Source organism: Scomber japonicus, chromosome 1 (genome assembly GCF_027409825.1).
Source record: "Scomber japonicus isolate fScoJap1 chromosome 1, fScoJap1.pri, whole genome shotgun sequence".
NCBI lineage: Eukaryota > Metazoa > Chordata > Actinopteri > Scombriformes > Scombridae > Scomber > Scomber japonicus.
Genome location: NC_070578.1, coordinates 43,839,901 through 43,864,691, shown reverse-complemented (window position 1 = coordinate 43,864,691; position 24,791 = coordinate 43,839,901). Strand labels below are relative to the sequence as shown.

Here is a 24,791-nt window from a genome sequence, read left to right as displayed (position 1 = left end):
AGACACTCTGACCTTCAGACACTCTGACCTACAGACACTGACTCTGACCTACAGACACTCTGACCTACAGACACTGACTCTGACCTACAGACACTCTGACCTACAGACACTCTGACCTACAGACACTCTGACCTACAGACACTCTAACCTACTGACACTCTGACCTACAGACACTGACTCTGACCTACAGACACTCTGACCTACAGACACTCTGACCTACAGACACTGACTCTAACCTACAGACACTCTGACCTACAGACACTCTGACCTACAGACACTCTGACCTACAGACACTGACTCTGACCTACAGACACTCTGACCTACAGACACTGACTCTGACCTACAGACACTCTGACCTACAGACACTGACTCTGACCTACAGACACTGACTCTGACCTACAGACACTGACTCTGACCTACAGACACTGACTCTGACCTACAGACACTCTAACCTACAGACACTCTGACCTACAGACACTCTGACCTACAGACACTCTGACCTACAGACACTCTAACCTACAGACACTCTGACCTACTGACACTCTGACCTACAGACACTGACTCTGACCTACAGACACTGACTCTGACCTACAGACACTCTGACCTACAGATACTCTGACCTACAGACACTGACTCTGACCTACAGACACTGACTCTGACCTACAGACACTCTGACCTACAGACACTGACTCTGACCTACAGATACTCTGACCTACAGACACTCTGACCTACAGATACTCTGACCTACAGACACTGACTCTGACCTACAGACACTGACTCTGACCTACAGACACTCTAACCTACAGACACTCTAACCTACAGACACTCTGACCTACAGACACTCTAACCTACAGACACTCTGACCTACAGACACTCTAACCTACAGACACTCTGACCTACAGACACTCTGACCTACAGACACTCTGACCTACAGATACTCTGACCTACAGACACTCTGACCTACAGATACTCTGACCTACAGACACTGACTCTGACCTACAGACACTGACTCTGACCTACAGACACTCTGACCTACAGACACTGACTCTGACCTACAGATACTCTGACCTACAGACACTCTGACCTACAGATACTCTGACCTACAGACACTGACTCTGACCTACAGACACTGACTCTGACCTACAGACACTCTGACCTACAGACACTGACTCTGACCTACAGACACTCTGACCTACAGACACTGACTCTGACCTACAGACACTCTGACCTACAGACACTGACTCTGACCTACAGACACTGACTCTGACCTACAGACACTCTGACCTACAGACACTCTGACCTACAGACACTCTGACCTACAGACACTGACTCTGACCTACAGACACTCTGACCTACAGACACTCTAACCTATAGACACTCTGACCTACAGACACTCTGACCTACAGACACTCTGACCTACAGACACTGACTCTGACCTACAGACACTCTGACCTACAGACACTCTGACCTACAGACACTGACTCTGACCTACAGACACTCTGACCTACAGACACTCTGACCTACTGACACTCTAACCTACAGACACTGACACTCTGACCTACAGACACTGACTCTGACCTACAGACACTGACTCTGACCTACAGACACTCTGACCTACAGACACTGACTCTGACCTACAGACACTCTGACCTACAGACACTCTGACCTACAGACACTCTGACCTACAGACACTCTGACCTACAGACACTGACTCTGACCTACAGACACTGACTCTGACCTACAGACACTCTGACCTACAGACACTGACACTCTGACCTACAGACACTCTGACCTACAGACACTGACACTCTGACCTACAGACACTCTGACCTCCAGACACTGACTCTGACCTACAGACACTCTGACCTACAGACACTCTGACCTACAGACACTCTAACCTACAGACACTGACTCTGACCTACAGATACTCTGACCTACAGACACTCTGACCTACAGACACTGACTCTGACCTACAGACACTGACTCTGACCTACAGACACTCTGACCTACAGACACTGATTCTGACCTACAGACACTCTGACCTACTGACACTCTGACCTACAGACACTGACTCTGACCTACAGACACTCTGACCTACAGACACTCTGACCTACAGACACTGACTCTGACCTACAGACACTCTGACCTACAGACACTCTGACCTACAGACACTAACTCTGACCTACAGACACTCTGACCTACAGACACTGACTCTGACCTACAGACACTGACTCTGACCTACAGACACTCTGACCTACAGACACTCTGACCTACAGATACTCTGACCTACAGACACTGACTCTAACCTACAGACACTCTGACCTACAGACACTCTGACCTACAGACACTCTGACCTACAGACACTGACTCTGACCTACAGACACTCTGACCTACAGACACTCTAACCTATAGACACTCTGACCTACAGACACTCTGACCTACAGACACTCTGACCTACAGACACTGACTCTGACCTACAGACACTCTGACCTACAGACACTCTGACCTACAGACACTCTAACCTACAGACACTGACTCTGACCTACAGACACTCTGACCTACAGACACTCTGACCTACAGACACTCTGACCTACTGACACTCTAACCTACAGACACTCTGACCTACAGACACTGACTCTGACCTACAGACACTGACTCTGACCTACAGACACTCTGACCTACAGACACTGACTCTGACCTACAGACACTCTGACCTACAGACACTCTGACCTACAGACACTCTAACCTACAGACACTCTGACCTACAGACTCTGACCTACAGACACTCTGACCTACAGACACTGACTCTGACCTACAGACACTCTGACCTACAGACACTCTGACCTACAGACACTCTAACCTACTGACACTCTGACCTACAGACACTGACTCTGACCTACAGACACTCTGACCTTCAGACACTCTGACCTACAGACACTGACTCTGACCTACAGACACTCTGACCTACAGACACTGACTCTGACCTACAGACACTGACTCTGACCTACAGACACTCTGACCTACAGACACTCTGACCTACAGACACTGACTCTGACCTACAGACACTCTGACCTACAGACACTCTGACCTACAGATACTCTGACCTACAGACACTGACTCTGACCTACAGACACTCTGACCTACAGACACTGTCTCTGACCTACAGACACTCTGACCTACAGATACTCTGACCTACAGACACTCTGACCTACAGACACTCTGACCTACAGACACTGACTCTGACCTACAGACACTCTGACCTACAGACACTCTGACCTACAGACACTCTGACCTACAGACACTGACTCTAACCTACAGACACTCTGACCTACAGACACTGACTCTAACCTACAGACACTCTGACCTACAGACACTCTGACCTACAGACACTCTGACCTACAGACACTGACTCTAACCTACAGACACTCTGACCTACAGACACTCTGACCTACAGACACTCTAACCTACAGACACTGACTCTGACCTACAGATACTCTGACCTACAGACACTCTGACCTACAGATACTCTGACCTACAGACACTGACTCTGACCTACAGATACTCTGACCTACAGACACTCTGACCTACAGACACTCTGACCTACAGACACTCTGACCTACAGACACTGACTCTGACCTACAGACACTCTGACCTACAGACACTCTGACCTACAGATACTCTGACCTACAGACACTGACTCTGACCTACAGACACTGACTCTGACCTACAGACACTCTGACCTACAGACACTGACTCTGACCTACAGACACTCTGACCTACAGACACTCTGACCTACAGACACTGTCTCTGACCTACAGACACTCTGACCTACAGATACTCTGACCTACAGACACTGACTCTGACCTACAGACACTCTGACCTACAGACACTCTGACCTACAGACACTCTAACCTACAGACACTGACTCTGACCTACAGACACTCTGACCTACAGACACTCTGACCTACAGACACTCTGACCTACAGACACTCTGACCTACAGACACTGTCTCTGACCTACAGACACTCTGACCTACAGACACTCTGACCTACAGACACTCTGACCTACAGACACTCTGACCTACAGACACCGTGCTGACGTGTGATTGGTCCACAGACAGCGTGCTGACGTGTGATTGGTCCACAGGTGATCCTGACCCTGAAGAAGGCGGGACCTTTCCTCGACCTCCACGTGTCTCATTTAGGAATCGACACCAAGGTCAGGAAGTACGACATGTGCTCCACCGCCTACATCCGCCAGATCAGCATGAAGAGCCTGGAGTTCAAAGGTCAGACCCTAACCCCTCAGACCCTTACCCTAACCCTAGCCTGGAGTTCAAAGGTCAGCCTCAGACCCTAACCCTAACCCTAGCCTGGAGGTCAAAGGTCAGCCTCAGACCCTAACCCCTCAGACCCTAACCCTAACCCTAGCCTGGAGTTCAAAGGTCAGACCCTAACCCTAACCCCTCAGACCCTAACCCTAGCCTGGAGTTCAAAGGGCAGCCTCAGACCCTAACCCTAACCCTAGCCTGGAGGTCAAAGGTCAGCCTCAGACCCTAACCCCTCAGACCCTAACCCTAACCCTAGCCTGGAGTTCAAAGGTCAGACCCTAACCCTAACCCCTCAGACCCTAACCCTAGCCTGGAGTTCAAAGGGCAGCCTCAGACCCTAACCCTAACCCTAGCCTGGAGGTCAAAGGTCAGCCTCAGACCCTAACCCTAACCCTAGCCTGGAGGTCAAAGGTCAGCCTCAGACCCTAACCCCTCAGACCCTAACCCTAACCCTAGCCTGGAGTTCAAAGGTCAGACCCTAACCCTAACCCCTCAGACCCTAACCCTAGCCTGGAGTTCAAAGGGCAGCCTCAGACCCTAACCCTAACCCTAGCCTGGAGGTCAAAGGTCAGCCTCAGACCCTAACCCTAACCCTAACCCTAGCCTGGAGTTCAAAGGTCAGCCTCAGACCCTAACCCTAACCCTAACCCTAGCCTGGAGTTCAAAGGTCAGCCTCAGACCCTAACCCTAACCCTAGCCTGGAGTTCAAAGGTCAGCCTCAGACCCTAACCCTGATGTCGTGTTTCAGACTCGAGTGGAGAGCCGCTGTGTCTCATCAGCTCTTTGGTGGAATCTGGAGCCGAGCTGCTCAAAGTGCAGTACTGCAAGGTGATGACATCACTACATGACATCATTACATGACATCACTACATGACATCACTACATGACATCACTACATGATAACTCTACATGACATCACTACATGACATCACTTCATGATAACTCTACATGACATCACTACATGACGTCACTTCATGATAACTCTATATGACATCACTACATGACATCACTACATGACATCACTACATGACATCACTACATGACATCACTACATGACATCATGTGCAGACCTGTTGATGCTCTCACAGTGTATCTTGTTTTTTTGTGTGTGTGATCATGTGATGTTTGGTTCAGAGCGGCCATGTTGAATCTGTGTGATCATGTGATGTTTGGTTCAGAGCGGCCATGTTGAATCTGTTCAGGGTCACATGACTAAAATCATCATGATCGTTTCCTCAGGCCGACCGAACGGGACCAAACTTCTCCTCCATCTACAAGAACACGGAGCAGATGATCAACGTCAGTAACACACACACACACACACACACACACACACAGTAAAACACACACACACACACACACACACACACACACACACACACACACACACATACACACACACACACATTAACACACAGTAACACACACACATACACACACACACACACACACACACACACACACAGTAACACACACACACATACACACACACACACACACACACATTAACACACACACACACAGTAACACACACACACAGTAACACACACACACACAGTAAAACACACACACACACACACACACACACACACACACACACACACACACATACACACACACACACATTAACACACAGTAACACACACACATACACACACACACACACACACACACAGTAACACACACACACACAGTAACACACACACACACACACAGTAACACACACACACACACACACACACACACAGTAACACACACACACAGTAACACACACACACACAGTAACACACACACACATACACACACACAGTAACACACACACACACACACAGTAACACACACACACAGTAAAACACATACACACACACACACACAGATGTGTGTAAAACTGAAACCTCCCCTAACCCTAACCCAAACTCCAGGTGACCTTCTCGTCTCTGGACTTCCTGCTCCACACGGAGGCTCTGCTGTCAGCCATCAACTTCCTGTCGGCAGCGCTGTCGCCCGGCGGCGTTTCCTCTCCAGAGGAGGAAGTCAGGCTGAAGCCGGACGGCAGCAAGGCGGCGTCGGCCAGATCCGGTCAGTATGAGACACGCTGAGATACGAGCCGACTCCCTGACCCTCTAAAGACTGACCTGTAATCTGTTTCCTGTCAGCCGCCCCGGCGTCGCCCGCAGACAGCGAGGTCATCGACTTCAAGGTGATGATGACGCTGGGAGCCTTCAACGTGCTGGTGTGCGACCAGAGCTGCAACATGGCCGACATCAAGATCCAAGGTACCGTACCCCGAACCCTCGTCACACCAGCACCCTGTAACCCTGCAGCAGCTTGGCCTGCGACCGCGTCTTTAAATGTCAGGTTTCCTTGCTGAAGCTGATTCGACTGATGTCCTTGAACGTGTCCGCAGGTATTAACGGCTCTCTGCTGATGCAAGGAGCGCAGACGCATCTGTCCGCCCGACTCAGAGACTTCCTGGTTCTCAACGTCGATCCCAAAAGCATCCACAAGAAGGTCAGTCGCTGGTCTTCCTGCGTTGATGTTGAGAAGTAAAGTTTCCCAGGGTCGGTTCTCTCTAGACCCGACCCTGGTGCTCTGTGAAGGGTCCGAGGGTCCGAGGGTCCGAGGCTTCGAGGCTTCGAGGGTTCGAGGGTTCGAGGGTTCGAGGGTTCGAGGCTTCGAGGGTTCGAGGGTTCGAGGGTTCGAGGCTTCGAGGCTTCGAGGCTTCGAGGCTTCGAGGGTCCGAGGGTCCGAGGCTTCGAGGGTCCGAGGCTTCGAGGGTCCGAGGCTTCGAGGGTCCGAGGCTTCGAGGCTTCGAGGGTTCGAGGGTCCGAGGGTCCGAGGCTTCGAGGCTTCGAGGGTTCGAGGGTTCGAGGGTTCGAGACTTCGAGACTTCGAGGCTCCGAGGGTCCGAGGCTTCGAGGCTTCGAGGGTTCGAGGGTCCGAGGGTCCGAGGGTTCGAGGGTTCGAGGGTTCGAGGCTTCGAGGCTCCGAGGCTCCGAGGGTTCGAGGGTCCGAGGGTTCGAGGGTCCGAGGGTTCGAGGGTTCGAGGGTTCGAGGGTTCGAGGGTCCGAGGCTTCGAGGGTCCGAGGGTCCGAGGGTTCGAGGGTTCGAGGGTCCGAGGGTCCGAAGGTTCGAGGGTTCGAGGGTTCGAGGGTCCGAGGCTTCGAGGGTCCGAGGGTCCGAGGGTCCGAGGGTTCGAGGGTCCGAGGGTCCGAGGGTCCGAGGGTTCGAGGGTCCGAGGGTTCGAGGGTTCGAGGGTTCGAGGGTTCGAGGGTTCGAGACTTCGAGGGTTCGAGGGTTCGAGGGTTCGAGGCTTCGAGGGTTCGAGGGTCCGAGGGTCCGAGGGTTCGAGGGTTCGAGGGTTCGAGGCTTCGAGGCTCCGAGGGTTCGAGGGTCCGAGGGTCCGAGGGTTCGAGGGTTCGAGGGTCCGAGGGTCCGAGGGTTCGAGGGTTCGAGGGTCCGAGGGTCCGAGGGTTCGAGGGTTCGAGGGTCCGAGGCTTCGAGGGTCCGAGGGTCCGAGGGTTCGAGGGTTCGAGGGTCCGAGGGTCCGAGGGTTCGAGGGTTCGAGGGTCCGAGGGTTCGAGGGTCCGAGACTCCGATGCTCACTCGGCTCCGATGTTTCCTGCAGGCCGTCTCCATCGTGGGCGACGAGGTCTTCAGCTTCTCCGTGAGTTTGACTCCCAACGCCACCGAGGGCGCCGGGTACGCCGACACCTCCAGAACCGACGGCAGGGTGAAGCTGAACGTGGGCTGCATCCAGGTGGTCTACCTGCACAAGTTTGTGATGTCTCTGCTGGTGAGTCCCGGTTCCTCTAGTAGACCGGTTCAGTTAGTAGACCGGTTCAGTTAGTAGACCGGTTCAGTTAGTAGACCGGTTCAGTTAGTAGACCGGTTCAGTTAGTAGACCGGTTCAGTTAGTAGACCGGCTCAGTTAGTAGACCGGTTCAGTTAGTAGACCGGTTCAGTTAGTAGACCGGTTCAGTTAGTGGACCGGTTCAGTTAGTGGACCGGTTCAGTTAGTAGACCGGTTCAGTTAGTAGACCGGTTCAGTTAGTAGACCGGCTCAGTTAGTAGACCGGCTCAGTTAGTAGACCGGTTCAGATAGTAGACCGGTTCAGTTAGTAGACCGGTTCAGTTAGTAGACCGGCTCAGTTAGTAGACCGGTTCAGTTAGTAGACCGGTTCAGTTAGTAGACCGGTTCAGATAGTAGACCGGTTCAGTTAGTAGACCGGTTCAGTTAGTAGACCGGTTCAGTTAGTAGACCGGTTCAGTTAGTAGACCGGTTCAGTTAGTAGACCGGTTCAGTTAGTAGACCGGTTCAGTTAGTAGACCGGTTCAGTTCTAACTTCTCCTTCGTGTCTTCAGATGTTTGCTGATAACTTCCAGACGGCTAAAGAAGCTCTGAGCGCCGCTACGGCTCAGGCTGCAGAGAAAGCCGCGTCCAGCGTCCGAGACTTTGCTCAGAAGAGTTTCCGTCTGTCGCTGGACATCAACCTGAAGGCGCCGCTCATCGTGGTCCCGCAGTCCTCCACCTCCCAGAACGCCGTGGTGGTGGATCTGGGTCTGATCACGGTGGGGAACAGCTTCTCTCTACTTCCTGTTGAAGGCTTCTCTCTGCCGGCCGTCATCGACAACATGGACGTCCAGCTGACCCAGCTCAAACTCTCCAGGTCAGTCCAAGACCTGACCCACAAAGACCTGACCCACAAAGATCTGACACACAAAGATCTGACCAGGTCAAAGATCTGACCCACAAAGATCTGACCAGGTCAAAGATCTGACCCACAAAGATCTGACCCAGGTCAAAGATCTGATCCACAAAGATCTGACCCAGGTCAAAGATCTGACCCACAAAGACCTGACCCAGGTCAAAGATCTGACCCAGGTCAAAGATCTGATTCAGGTCAAAGATCTGACCCAGGTCAAAGATCTGACCCAGGTCAAAGATCTGACCCACAAAGACCTGACCCACATCCAGAGCAGCTAACAGGCGGTGGACTCTCGCTGTCCCCTCTCAGCACAGACGGACTCATTGGAATAAACCAGGTCTTGATTTTAAATCTGCTTTGCTGTCTTTCATCAGGACTTGTATGGACCCGGCTTTGGGTCGAACCAGCAACGAGCTGCTGGAACCGGTGAACCTGCACCTGAGCATCAACAGGAACCTGGCGGCGTCCTGGTTCAAGGAGATGGCTGCCGTGGAGATCGATGGTGATCTGAAGCCCATGAAGGTAAGTGAGTCTGGATCCTGTGATCCCAGACCTGGATTCTGCTGCAGGTTCGGGTTAACCCTCCTCATCTCGTACCTCCCTATACCTAACCCTAACCCTGTGAGATCCTCTCAGCAGGTAGAAGCTGTAAGAAGCTTAATGATCCACACGTGGCTTTATAAAAAGAAGACAAGAGAATGAACGATAGAAACCGGTTTATTGGTGCTCGGTGACCCTGAATAGTCCAAAGCTGCTGTGGAGTGAATAATGTGAGCTTTATATTCAAACACCCTTCAGAGGGTCTTTCATATGTGTCAGAAGCTGGTTGTTAGACGCAGTGTGACTGACGGTTTCTGACTTCTTGTTTTTGCATCCAGTCGAGCTGTAGACCCCCGAAGGTACGGTTGGTTCTATAGTCCAGCATCAGTAGACCCCCGAAGGTACGGTTGGTTCTATAGTCCAGCATCATTAGTCCTCAGTAACGTAGTTCCGTTGGTTTGTGTCAGTAGTGAACGGACCGCCAGCGTCTCTCTAGACATTCCCATCAGGACGTAGGTTTGGCCAAGCTAGCAGTTAACATGCTACGCTAATCATGTCCTGAACCTGTGCCTGTGCTCGGTCGGTAGGTGTCGCTGAGCCAGGACGACCTGAAGGTGCTGCTGAGGATCCTGACGGAGAACCTGGGAGAGGCAACCAGCCTGGAGCCCAAACCCCCAAAACCAGAGAGCAACTTGCAGCTTCGAGCATCCAAGACAGGTGTGACAGGACCACAGTGAGCAGGTCTAACAGGACCACAGTGAGCAGGTCTAACAGGACCACAGTGAGCAGGTCTAACAGGACCACAGTGAGCAGGTCTAACAGGACCACAGTGAGCAGGTCTACCAGGACCACAGTGAGCAGGTCTAACAGGACCACAGTGAGCAGGTCTAACAGGACCACAGTGAGCAGGTCTAACAGGACCACAGTGAGCAGGTCTAACAGGACCACAGTGAGCAGGTCTAACAGGACCAGAGTGAGCAGGTCTAACACAGTGAGCAGGTCTAACACAGTGAGCAGGTCTAACAGGACCAGAGTGAGCAGGTCTAACACAGTGAGCAGGTCTAACACAGTGAGCAGGTCTAACAGGACCACAGTGAGCAGGTCTAACACAGTGAGCAGGTCTAACACAGTGAGCAGGTCTAACAGGACCACAGTGAGCAGGTCTAACACAGTGAGCAGGTCTACCAGGACCACAGTGAGCAGGTCTAACACAGTGAGCAGGTCTAACACAGTGAGCAGGTCTAACACAGTGAGCAGGTCTAACAGGACCACAGTGAGCAGGTCTAACAGGACCACAGTGAGCAGGTCTAACAGGACCACAGTGAGCAGGTCTAACAGGACCACAGTGAGCAGGTCTAACACAGTGAGCAGGTCTAACAGGACCACAGTGAGCAGGTCTAACAGGACCACAGTGAGCAGGTCTAACAGGACCACAGTGAGCAGGTCTAACACAGTGAGCAGGTCTAACAGGACCACAGTGAGCAGGTCTACCAGGACCACAGTGAGCAGGTCTAACAGGACCACAGTGAGCAGGTCTAACACAGTGAGCAGGTCTAACAGGACCACAGTGAGCAGGTCTAACAGGACCACAGTGAGCAGGTCTAACAGGACCACAGTGAGCAGGTCTAACACAGTGAGCAGGTCTAACAGGACCACAGTGAGCAGGTCTAACAGGACCACAGTGAGCAGGTCTAACACAGTGAGCAGGTCTAACAGGACCACAGTGAGCAGGTCTAACAGGACCACAGTGAGCAGGTCTAACACAGTGAGCAGGTCTAACACAGTGAGCAGGTCTAACACAGTGAGCAGGTCTAACACAGTGAGCAGGTCTAACAGGACCACAGTGAGCAGGTCTACCAGGACCACAGTGAGCAGGTCTAACAGGACCACAGTGAGCAGGTCTAACACAGTGAGCAGGTCTAACACAGTGAGCAGGTCTAACAGGACCACAGTGAGCAGGTCTAACAGGACCACAGTGAGCAGGTCTAACACAGTGAGCAGGTCTAACAGGACCACAGTGAGCAGGTCTAACAGGACCACAGTGAGCAGGTCTAACAGGACCACAGTGAGCAGGTCTAACACTAACACTGATTTCAGATGAAGTTGGGAAGCCGAGTGTAACCAGCGATGAAGAGGAGGTCGAAGCTCTGGAGACCCTGAAGTTTAACTTCAACATTGAGTCTCTGGGACTGGTTCTGTACAGGGATGACCCCCAACAGGTTGGTGACCACATGAAGAACCTGAGAAACCTTAAAGAACAGAACGGTCCTTTAAGTCCTGTCATTACTCCGGTTTGATGTTTTAATGGATCTTGTTCCTTCAGCCGTCCGGCCTCCAGCACCAGGAGAGCCTCCGCCTGGGCGAGCTGGCCTTTCACCTCCTGAAGACTTCAGGGAAGATCCTGACCAACGGTAGCCTGGAGGTGAACACGGTCCTGACGGCCTGCACGCTGGACGACCTGAGGACCGGCATGGATAGGGTGACCTCACGGTGAGTCACATGACCTTAAACATCTGGAGTTTGGGCGCGCAGGTGGTCGAGTGGTTAGAGCCACATACGCAGCGGACCCCGGCCCTTTGCTGCATGTCACACCCCCCCCCACCCCCCATGATTACCTGTCTCTCTACGGCTAATAAAAGTGTCTATGCCAGAAAAAAATCTTTACAAAAACATCCGAAGTTTAGGGTTAGATGTGCAAATGTCTTCATGGTTCACCATAACCCTAACCCTGACCCAGACAGACAGTGAAATTATATTATTTAGTGTAGATGTAGAAGAAAGACACAGGTTACAGTTCAGAAGGAATTCCTTTAAACACAAAATGACCAAAGTCTCATATTCTCTATAAGATGTTATTAAATGGGTTATGGTTATGGTTACTTCCACTTTCCACCCAGATTATTATATTATTACATTTTGGGAAACCACTGATCTTTCTTGTTGTAGTCTGGGATGTGGTGTTAACAGCTGATCTGCTCCGTGCTCTTTGCAGGATGGTCGGCCGGCGAGATGAGCAGAGTTCGGAGGCGATGATTGATGTGACGTACCGGCAGAGCGACAGCGAGAGGGAGGTGGTGGCTGTGCTGCAGAAACTCTACATGTGTGCCAGCGTGGAGTTCCTCATGGCCGTTGCAGATTTCTTCCTTCAGGCTCTGCCGCAGAGTCCGACTCCGACTGCTGCGCCGGCCGACAGACTGCCGCTGAAACTCACGACTGACCCGCGAAGTGACACCAAGACCGGTAAGACTCAGAACCTGAAACCAGCCAGAGGGAGGCAGGGTCCACCTTCATCTCAACATAAGAACATTAAGCTGAGCATGAACCTGATCCACATTTCTGACATTTAACTTATAAAAATGGAAATAAGACCAGAGAGGCTTTATTAAGGGACACCAAACCTAAGACAAGGAGAACTCTGCATATCATTGATCATATTCAAAATAAAAATATTAGTGCCGCCTTAATAAGCCTTGATGCAGAAAAGGCATTTGATAGCGTTAGTTGGACTTTTCTATATGAAGTACTTGGAAAATTCAGACTTGATGACAAAGCCGTTGAAGGTATTAACTATACTATAGTACTAACACTTAAAAACCAACTGCAAGTAAAAAGAAACATGAGGATGATGGAACAGGTGGATACTGTCTCCCACTTTACATTAAAACTGTGGTTTAACTTATATAGACTGGAGAAAGAGCTTAGACTACATCAATGGATATGACCAGAGGGTTAAACACTGGAAGTGGAATAACAGCAATATGTACAGTAATGAAAAATACCAACCCTAACCCTAACCCTAATGAAAAAGGAAAGTAACCAGGACCATTTCAGATATCTGCAAATAAGTTTTGACAAAGAAATAAAGCACAATGTAAATATGGATGAAAATGGAATAATAAGAACCATGATTGGAATTCAAAGAAATATAGAATAATATCTACAATATACTGTCAACTAATGGAGAGAAGAGGGAATACAACTTAATATGTGAAACTGAAATGGGAAAGTAAGTATTGGATGCATATTTAGAGAACACAACAGTCATCATCACACATCCAGAAGTAAGAAAATCTTCTGTACATGTTTCCTGGAGCCTTGTCCCTACAAACAAAGTCTAAAATCAGATTTGATAGATATATTCATCTTCACTACATAAAGGACTGCAGTTTCCTGATCTCTCAAAAATGTTCAAATCACCTCAATCACCAAAGACCTTCATGTGAAGATGCTAACAGAGGCGTCGCGTGGACTCTTCTGCTGGGTTGACTGAAACACACTGAGTGACAGCAACCTGAGATTTAATGAATTGATAAAAAAAAGATCAAATTTTTTAGATATTACAAAGGTTTAGAAAGCACGATAGAAAGGTCAAATGTTAGTTTGGTATCAAAGACTAAAACCCAGAGAACCTAAGAGGAGGATTCTGAGAGAATGGAAGTTTAAAGTAGGAAAGGTTTTAACATGATGATGCTTCTGGAAGATTTGACCCACAGTTCATAGAAACAGATAATGGATGAATTGCTTTGTCTTCCAGCCGGCTCGGTGAAGACTTGTGTGCGGGCGGTGGTGGTGGACCCGGAGGTGGTGTTTGTGGCCAGCCTGATGAAGGCCGACGCCCCCGCCCTGGTGGTGTCCTTCCAGTGTGGTTTCACCCTGCAGACTGAAGACAACGGAGCCCAGATCATGAGGGCCAACCTGCGGGAGCTCAAAGTCCTGGCCTGCCCCTTCATCCGCAGCCAGCAGGACACAGCAGTCACCACGGTAACACTGTCCCACCCACACTTTCCATGCCGATGGTGAGATCACATGATCACATGGAATCTGTTCACTTGGTTTAAAATAAGAACTAAAAACCTTTTACTACCGAGTAAAACCTCAAAACTGTTCTACAGTACACATTCAGCCCACTGGGGGGCAGTATTAACCTGCTGTAGGGGGCAGTATTAACCTGCTGTAGGGGCAGTATTAACCTGCTGTAGGGGGCAGTATTAACCTGCTGTAGGGGGTTGTATTAACCTGCTGTAGCTGCCAGTATTAACCTGCTGTAGGGGGCAGTATTAACCTGCTGTAGGGGCAGTATTAACCTGTTGTAGCTGGCAGTATTAACCTGCTGTAGGGGGCAGTATTAACCTGCTGTAGGGGGCAGTATTAACCTGCTGTAGGGGGCAGTATTAACCTGCTGTAGGGGGCAGTATTAACCTGCTGTAGCTGCCAGTATTAACCTGCTGTAGGGGCAGTATTAACCTGCTGTAGGGGGCAGTATTAACCTGTTGTAGGGGCAGTATTAACCTGCTGTAGGGGGCAGTATTAACCTGCTGTAACTGCCAGTATTAACCTGCTGTAACTGCCAGTATTAACCTGCTGTAGGGGGCAGTATTAACCTGCTGTAGGGGGCAGTATTAACCTGCTGTAGCTGCCAGTATTAACCTGCTGTAGGGGACAGTATTAACCTGCTGTAGGGGGCAGTATTAACCTGCTGTAGGGGCAGTATTAACCTGCTGTAACTGCCAGTATTAACCTGCTGTAGGGGGCAGTATTAACCTGCTGTAGGGGCAGTATTAACCTGCTGTAGGGGGCAGTATTAACCTGTTGTAGGGGCAGTATTAACCTGCTGTAGGGGGCAGTATTAACCTGCTGTAGGGGCAGTATTAACCTGCTGTAACTGCCAGTATTAACCTGCTGTAACTGCCAGTATTAACCTGCTGTAGGGGGCAGTATTAACCTGCTGTAGGGGGCAGTATTAACCTGTTGTAGGGGGCAGTATTAACCTGCTGTAGGGGTTGTATTAACCTGCTGTAGGGGCAGTATTAAACTGCTGTAGGGGGCAGTATTAACCTGCTGTAGGGAGCAGTATTAACCTGCTGTAGGGGGCAGTATTAACCTGCTGTAGGGGGCAGTATTAACCTGCTGTAGCTGCCAGTATTAACCTGCTGTAGGGGGCAGTATTAACCTGCTGTAACTGGCAGTATTAACCTGCTGTAGGGGGCAGTATTAACCTGCTGTAGGGGGCAGTATTAACCTGTTGTAGGGGGCAGTATTAACCTGCTGTAGGGGGCAGTATTAACCTGCTGTAGCTGCCAGTATTAACCTGCTGTAGGGGGCAGTATTAACCTGCTGTAGGGGGCAGTATTAACCTGCTGTAGGGGGCAGTATTAACCTGCTGTAACTGGCAGTATTAACCTGCTGTAGGGGTTGTATTAACCTGCTGTAGGGGCAGTATTAAACTGCTGTAGGGGGCAGTATTAACCTGCTGTAGGGGGCAGTATTAACCTGCTGTAACTGGCAGTATTAACCTGCTGTAACTGGCAGTATTAACCTGCTGTAGGGGGCAGTATTAACCTGCTGTAGCTGCCAGTATTAACCTGCTGTAGGGGGCAGTATTAACCTGCTGTAGGGGGCAGTATTAACCTGCTGTAGAGGCAGTATTAACCTGCTGTAGGGGGCAGTATTAACCTGCTGTAGGGGGCAGTATTAACCTGCTGTAGCTGCCAGTATTAACCTGCTGTAGGGGACAGTATTAACCTGCTGTAGGGGGCAGTATTAACCTGCTGTAGGGGCAGTATTAACCTGCTGTAACTGCCAGTATTAACCTGCTGTAGGGGGCAGTATTAACCTGCTGTAGGGGCAGTATTAACCTGCTGTAGGGGGCAGTATTAACCTGTTGTAGGGGCAGTATTAACCTGCTGTAGGGGGCAGTATTAACCTGCTGTAACTGCCAGTATTAACCTGCTGTAACTGCCAGTATTAACCTGCTGTAGGGGCCAGTATTAACCTGCTGTAGGGGGCAGTATTAACCTGTTGTAGGGGGCAGTATTAACCTGCTGTAGGGGTTGTATTAACCTGCTGTAGGGGCAGTATTAAACTGCTGTAGGGGGCAGTATTAACCTGCTGTAGGGAGCAGTATTAACCTGCTGTAGGGGGCAGTATTAACCTGCTGTAGGGGGCAGTATTAACCTGCTGTAGCTGCCAGTATTAACCTGCTGTAGGGGGCAGTATTAACCTGCTGTAACTGGCAGTATTAACCTGCTGTAGGGGGCAGTATTAACCTGCTGTAGGGGGCAGTATTAACCTGTTGTAGGGGGCAGTATTAACCTGCTGTAGGGGGCAGTATTAACCTGCTGTAGCTGCCAGTATTAACCTGCTGTAGGGGGCAGTATTAACCTGCTGTAGGGGGCAGTATTAACCTGCTGTAACTGGCAGTATTAACCTGCTGTAGGGGTTGTATTAACCTGCTGTAGGGGCAGTATTAAACTGCTGTAGGGGGCAGTATTAACCTGCTGTAGGGGGCAGTATTAACCTGCTGTAGGGGGCAGTATTAACCTGTTGTAGGGGGCAGTATTAACCTGCTGTAGGGAGCAGTATTAACCTGCTGTAACTGGCAGTATTAACCTGCTGTAGGGGGCAGTATTAACCTGCTGTAGCTGCCAGTATTAACCTGCTGTAGGGGGCAGTATTAACCTGCTGTAGGGGGCAGTATTAACCTGCTGTAGGGGCAGTATTAACCTGCTGTAGGGGGCAGTATTAACCTGCTGTAGGGGGCAGTATTAACCTGTTGTAGGGGGCAGTATTAACCTGCTGTAGGGGGCAGTATTAACCTGCTGTAGCTGCCAGTATTAACCTGCTGTAGGGGGCAGTATTAACCTGCTGTATGGGGCAGTATTAACCTGCTGTAGGGGGCAGTATTAACCTGTTGTAGCTGGCAGTATTAACCTGCTGTAGGGGGTTGTATTAACCTGCTGTAGGGGCAGTATTAAACTGCTGTAGGGGGCAGTATTAACCTGCTGTAGGGGGCAGTATTAACCTGCTGTAGGGGGCAGTATTAACCTGCTGTAGGGGGCAGTATTAACCTGCTGTAGGGGGCAGTATTAACCTGCTGTAGGGGGCAGTATTAACCTGCTGTAGGGGCAGTATTAACCTGCTGTAACTGGCAGTATTAACCTGCTGTAGGGGACAGTATTAACCTGCTGTAGGGGACAGTATTAACCTGCTGTAGTGGGCAGTATTAACCTGCTGTAGGGGGCAGTATTAACCTGCTGTAGGGGGCAGTATAAACCTGCTGTAGGGGACAGTATTAACCTGCTGTAGCTGCCAGTATTAACCTGCTGTAGGGGGCAGTATTAACCTGCTGTAGGGGGCAGTATTAACCTGTTGTAGGGGGCAGTATTAACCTGCTGTAGGGGGTTGTATTAACCTGCTGTAGGGGCAGTATTAAACTGCTGTAGGGGGCAATATTAACCTGCTGTAGGGGGCAGTATTAACCTGCTGTAGTTGGCAGTATTAACCTGCTGTAGGGGGCAGTATTAACCTGCTGTAGGGGGCAGTATTAACCTGCTGTAGGGGCAGTATTAACCTGCTGTAACTGGCAGTATTAACCTGCTGTAGGGGACAGTATTAACCTGCTGTAGGGGACAGTATTAACCTGCTGTAGTGGGCAGTATTAACCTGCTGTAGGGGGCAGTATTAACCTGCTGTAGGGGGCAGTATAAACCTGCTGTAGGGGGCAGTATTAACCTGCTGTAGCTGCCAGTATTAACCTTCTGTAGGGGGCAGTACTAACCTGCTGTAGGGGGCAGTATTAACCTGCTGTAGAGGGCAGTACTAACCTGCTGTATGGGGCAGTATTAACCTGCTGTAGGGGGCAGTATTAACCTGCTGTAGCTGCCAGTATTAACCTGCTGTAGGGGGCAGTATTAACCTGCTGTAACTGGCAGTATTAACCTGCTGTAGGGGCAGTATTAACCTGCTGTAGCTGCCAGTATTAACCTGCTGTAGGGGGCAGTATTAACCTGCTGTAGGGGGCAGTATTAACCTGTTGTAGGGGGCAGTATTAACCTGCTGTAGGGGGTTGTATTAACCTGCTGTAGGGGCAGTATTAAACTGCTGTAGGGGGCAATATTAACCTGCTGTAGGGGGCAGTATTAACCTGCTGTAGGGGGCAGTATTAACCTGCTGTAGGGGGCAGTATTAACCTGCTGTAGGGGCAGTATTAACCTGCTGTAGGGGGCAGTATTAACCTGCTGTAGGGGGCAGTATTAACCTGCTGTAGGGGGCAGTATTAACCTGCTGTAACTGGCAGTATTAACCTGCTGTAACTGGCAGTATTAACCTGCTGTAGGGGGCAGTATTAACCTGCTGTAGGGGGCAGTATTAACCTGCTGTAGGGGCAGTATTAACCTGCTGTAGGGGGCAGTATTAACCTGCTGTAGGGGGCAGTATTAACCTGCTGTAGGGGGCAGTATTAACCTGCTGTAACTGGCAGTATTAACCTGCTGTAACTGGCAGTATTAACCTGCTGTAGTGGGCAGTATTAACCTGCTGTAGGGGGCAGTATTAACCTGCTGTAGGGGGCAGTATTAACCTGCTGTAGGGGGCAGTATTAACCTGCTGTAGGGGGCAGTATTAACCTGCTGTAGGGGGCAGTATTAACCTGCTGTAGCTGCCAGTATTAACCTGCTGTAGAGGCAGTATTAACCTGCTGTAGGGGCAGTATTAACCTGCTGTAGGGGCAGTATTAACCTGCTGTAGGGGCAGTAGTAACCTGCTGTAGGGGGCAGTATTAACCTGCTGTAGGGGGCAGTATTAACCTGCTGTAGGGGCAGTATTAACCTGCTATAGGGGGCAGTATTAACCTGCTGTAGGGGGCAGTATTAACCTGCTGTAGGGGGCAGTATTAACCTGCTGTAGCTGCCAGTATTAACCTGCTGTAGGGGGCAGTATTAACCTGTTGTAGGGGGCAGTATTAACCTGCTGTAGGGGGCAGTATTAACCTGCTGTAGCTGGCAGTATTAACCTGCTGTAGGCCAGTATTAACCTGCTGTAGGGGGCAGTATTAACCTGTTGTAGGGGCAGTATTAACCTGTTGTAGGGGGCAGTATTAACCTGCTGTAGGGCAGTATTAACCTGCTGTAGGGCAGTATTAACCTGCTGTAGGGGGCAGTATTAACATGCTGTAGCTGCAGTATTAACCTGCTGCTCTTCTTTACTGTCCAATAGGTGCTGAGGCCCTGCTCTGTTGTCTTGGAAACCAAAGCCCAGCCCAACCAACCGCTGAAGGGCTCTGTGATGGTGGAGGAAGTCGTCGTTAAGGTGCTTTAATCAAACCAGCTGTTTATGAGAAATGAATAGATGTTATTCCCGGGGTCAGTGAAGGCATCGTGTCTCTGCAGATCTCTCCGTTCATCCTCAACACGCTGATGACGATCACCGCTGCCATGACGACCAAGCAACCGGACCCGCAGAGCCGGGACCTGAAGCCCGAGGTCAGCGACCTCTGGTCCGTCATGAACGTCTACGCCGGTAACTACTGGTTCCTGGGAGTGGACCAGGCCACCGAGCTCACCGAGAGCTTCAGAGACCAGGACGGGCGCAACGAGGGCGAGACCTTCGCTGCTGAGGTCAAGGTACAGCAGGCTTTTATTTTGAAACTTTAAGATAATCAGATCATCTGCTTCCTGTTGATGAGGTGTTGTTCTCCCTCAGGTGGTCCAGGTGACGCTGGAGTCGGGTTTGGGTCATCGGACGATGCCCCTGCTGCTGGCCGAGTCCTCCTTCAACGGATCCGCCAAGAACTGGTCCTCTCTGCTGCAGATGAGGGCCGAAATGACGCTGGAGGTGAGAACCTGAACCTGACTCACCTGAACCTGACTCACCTGGACCTGACACACCTGGACCTGACTCACCTGAACCTGACTCACCTGAACCTGACACACCTGAACCTGAACCTGACTCACCTGAACCTGACTCACCTGAACCTGAACCTGACTCACCTGAACCTGACTCACCTGAACCTGACTCACCTGGACCTGAACCTGACACACCTGAACCTGACTCACCTGAACCTGACTCACCTGAACCTGACTCACCTGAACCTGACTCACCTGAACCTGAACCTGACACACCTGAACCTGACTCACCTGAACCTGACTCACCTGGACCTGAACCTGACTCACCTGAACCTGAACCTGACTCACCTGAACCTGACTCACCTGAACCTGACTCACCTGAACCTGACTCACCTGAACCTGACACACCTGGACCTGACACACCTGAACCTGACACACCTGAACCTGACTCACCTGGACCTGAACCTGACTCACCTGAACCTGACTCACCTGAACCTGACTCACCTGAACCTGACTCACCTGAACCTGACACACCTGAACCTGACTCACCTGATCCTGACTCACCTGGACCTGACTCACCTGAACCTGACTCACCTGACTCACCTGAACCTGACTCACCTGAACCTGAACCTGACTCACCTGAACCTGACTCACCTGAACCTGACTCACCTGAACCTGACTCACCTGAACCTGAACCTGACTCACCTGAACCTGACTCACCTGAACCTGACTCACCTGAACCTGAACCTGACTCACCTGAACCTGACTCACCTGAACCTGACACACCTGAACCTGACACACCTGAACCTGACTCACCTGAACCTGACTCACCTGAACCTGACTCACCTGGCTCACCTGGACCTGACTCACCTGGACCTGACTCACCTGGCTCACCTGGACCTGACTCACCTGAACCTGACTCACCTGAACCTGACTCACCTGAACCTGAACCTGACTCACCTGAACCTGACACACCTGAACCTGACACACCTGAACCTGACTCACCTGAACCTGACTCACCTGAACCTGACTCACCTGAACCTGACACACCTGAACCTGAACCTGACACACCTGAACCTGACTCACCTGAATCTGACTCACCTGAACCTGACTCACCTGAACCTGACTCACCTGGACCTGATACACCTGGACCTGATACACCTGAACCTGAACCTGACTCACCTGAACCTGACACACCTGAACCTGACACACCTGAACCTGACACACCTGGACCTGACACACCTGGACCTGACTCACCTGAACCTGACTCACCTGGACCTGACTCACCTGGCTCACCTGGACCTGACTCACCTGGACCTGATACACCTGGACCTGATACACCTGAACCTGAACCTGACTCACCTGAACCTGACACACCTGGACCTGACACACCTGACTCACCTGGACCTGACTCACCTGAACCTGACACACCTGAACCTGACTCACCTGAACCTGACACACCTGGACCTGACACACCTGAACCTGACTCACCTGAACCTGAACCTGACTCACCTGAACCTGATACACCTGAACCTGACTCACCTGGACCTGACACACCTGAACCTGACTCACCTGGCTCACCTGGACCTGACTCACCTGGACCTGACTCACCTGAACCTGACTCACCTGAACCTGAACCTGACACACCTGAACCTGACTCACCTGGACCTGACACACCTGAACCTGACTCACCTGAACCTGAACCTGACTCACCTGAACCTGACTCACCTGAACCTGACACACCTGAACCTGAACCTGACTCACCTGAACCTGACTCACCTGAACCTGACTCACCTGAACCTGACTCACCTGAACCTGAACCTGATACACCTGAACCTGACTCACCTGAACCTGACTCACCTGGACCTGACACACCTGGACCTGACTCACCTGAACCTGACTCACCTGAACCTGACTCACCTGAACCTGACACACCTGAACCTGACTCACCTGAACCTGACTCACCTGAACCTGACTCACCTGAACCTGACTCACCTGAACCTGACACACCTGAACCTGACTCACCTGAACCTGACTCACCTGAACCTGACACACCTGAACCTGACTCACCTGAACCTGACTCACCTGAACCTGACTCACCTGAACCTGAACCTGATACACCTGAACCTGACTCACCTGAACCTGACACACCTGAACCTGACTCACCTGAACCTGACACACCTGGACCTGACTCACCTGGACCTGACTCACCTGTACCTGACTCACCTGGACCTAGTCCCTAGCCCGTGGTCTAACCCAGACTCTGTCCCTGCAGGTGAACTACTTTAACGAGGTCCATGCCGTGTGGGAGCCTCTGATTGAGCGAGTGGACGACGGCAGACGCAGGTGGCACCTGGAGCTGGAGGTAAGTGTTGAGCTGCTGGGTTAGGGTTAGGGTTGCTGCTGACGGTGCAGGTGGAGTCTTTGTCCCGGTTCGGCCCGACTGCTGCTGACGGTGCAGGTGAAGTCTTTGTCCCGGTTCGGCCCGACGTCACCGTTGCTGTTCTCTCCTGCAGATGAAGAACAACCCGGTCCAGGACAAGAGTCCGGTGCACGGAGACGACTTTGTGATTCTTCCTGAACCTCGGACAGCCGTCAACATCTGCTCCAAGGACACCATGAACATCACTGTGTCTCAGTGCAGCCTCAACGTCTTCCAGAACCTCGCCAAGGTACGACCCTGACCCCTGACCCTGACCCTCACCATGACCCTGACCCTGACCATGACCCAGACCCTCACCATGACCCTGACCCTGACCCTGACCCTAACCCCTGACCCTGACCCTGACCCTGACCCTGACCCTCACCATGACCCTGACCCCTGACCCTCACCATGACCCTGACCATGACCCTGACCCCTGACCCAGACCCTGACCCTCACCCTCACCATGATACATGTTATAACACCATGATACATGTTATAACACCATGATACATGTTATAACACCTCACCATGATACATGTTATAACACCTCACCATGATACATGTTATAACACCATGATACATGTTATAACACTATGATACATGTTATAACACCATGATACATGTTATAACACTATGATACATGTTATAACACCATGATACATGTTATAACACCATGATACATGTTATAACACCATGATACATGTTATAACACCATGATACATGTTATAACACTATGATACATGTAATAACACCATGATACATGTTATAACACCATGATACATGTAATAACACCATGATACATGTTATAACACTATGATACATGTTATAACACCATGATACATGTTATAACACTATGATACATGTTATAACACCATGATACATGTTATAACACCATGATACATGTTATAACACCATGATACATGTTATAACACCATGATACATGTTATAACACCATGATACATGTTATAACACCTCACCATGATACATGTTATAACACCATGATACATGTTATAACACCATGATACATGTTATAACACCATGATACATGTTATAACACCATGATACATGTTATAACACCATGATACATGTTATAACACCTCACCATGATACATGTTATAACACCTCACCATGATACATGTTATAACACCATGATACATGTTATAACACTATGATACATGTTATAACACCATGATACATGTTATAACACCATGATACATGTTATAACACTATGATACATGTAATAACACCATGATACATGTTATAACACCATGATACATGTAATAACACCATGATACATGTTATAACACCATGATACATGTTATAACACCATGATACATGTTATAACACCTCACCATGATACATGTAATAACACCATGATACATGTTATAACACCATGATACATGTTATAACACCCTGATACATGTTATAACACCATGATACATGTTATAACACCATGATACATGTTATAACACCATGATACATGTTATAACACCCTGATACATGTTATAACACCTCACCATGATACATGTTATAACACCATGATACATGTTATAACACCATGATACATGTTATAACACCATGATACATGTTATAACACCATGATACATGTTATAACACCATGATACATGTTATAACACCATGATACATGTTATAACACCATGATACATGTTATAACACCATGATACATGTAATAACACCATGATACATGTTATAACACTATGATACATGTTATAACACCTCACCATGATACATGTTATAACACCATGATACATGTTATAACACCATGATACATGTTATAACACTATGATACATGTTATAACACTATGATACATGTTATAACACCATGATACATGTAATAACACCATGATACATGTTATAACACCTCACCATGATACATGTTATAACACCATGATACATGTTATAACACCATGATACATGTTATAACACCATGATACATGTTATAACACCATGATACATGTTATAACACCATGATACATGTTATAACACCATGATACATGTTATAACACCATGATACATGTAATAACACCATGATACATGTTATAACACTATGATACATGTTATAACACCTCACCATGATACATGTTATAACACCATGATACATGTTATAACACCATGATACATGTTATAACACCATGATACATGTT

The 24,791-nt window shown here is 49.7% G+C and overlaps 1 protein-coding gene across 1 annotated transcript in view; it reads left to right on the top strand.

Annotated features, from left to right (window-relative positions):
* Positions 1-24,791, top strand: part of LOC128373978 (intermembrane lipid transfer protein VPS13C-like) — a 100,835-nt gene that overhangs the window by 61,137 nt on the left and 14,907 nt on the right. Inside the window, exons 39-57 of the mRNA XM_053334220.1 lie at positions 4,147-4,288; positions 5,079-5,158; positions 5,570-5,629; positions 6,253-6,409; positions 6,487-6,606; positions 6,738-6,841; positions 7,959-8,126; positions 8,696-9,000; positions 9,414-9,561; positions 10,167-10,296; positions 11,677-11,798; positions 11,903-12,069; positions 12,572-12,819; positions 14,114-14,340; positions 19,573-19,665; positions 19,746-19,979; positions 20,059-20,190; positions 22,477-22,566; positions 22,718-22,873. Of these exons, the coding sequence (XP_053190195.1) occupies positions 4,147-4,288; positions 5,079-5,158; positions 5,570-5,629; positions 6,253-6,409; positions 6,487-6,606; positions 6,738-6,841; positions 7,959-8,126; positions 8,696-9,000; positions 9,414-9,561; positions 10,167-10,296; positions 11,677-11,798; positions 11,903-12,069; positions 12,572-12,819; positions 14,114-14,340; positions 19,573-19,665; positions 19,746-19,979; positions 20,059-20,190; positions 22,477-22,566; positions 22,718-22,873 (2,883 nt within the window). The remainder of the gene's footprint in view (positions 1-4,146; positions 4,289-5,078; positions 5,159-5,569; positions 5,630-6,252; positions 6,410-6,486; positions 6,607-6,737; positions 6,842-7,958; positions 8,127-8,695; positions 9,001-9,413; positions 9,562-10,166; positions 10,297-11,676; positions 11,799-11,902; positions 12,070-12,571; positions 12,820-14,113; positions 14,341-19,572; positions 19,666-19,745; positions 19,980-20,058; positions 20,191-22,476; positions 22,567-22,717; positions 22,874-24,791) is intronic.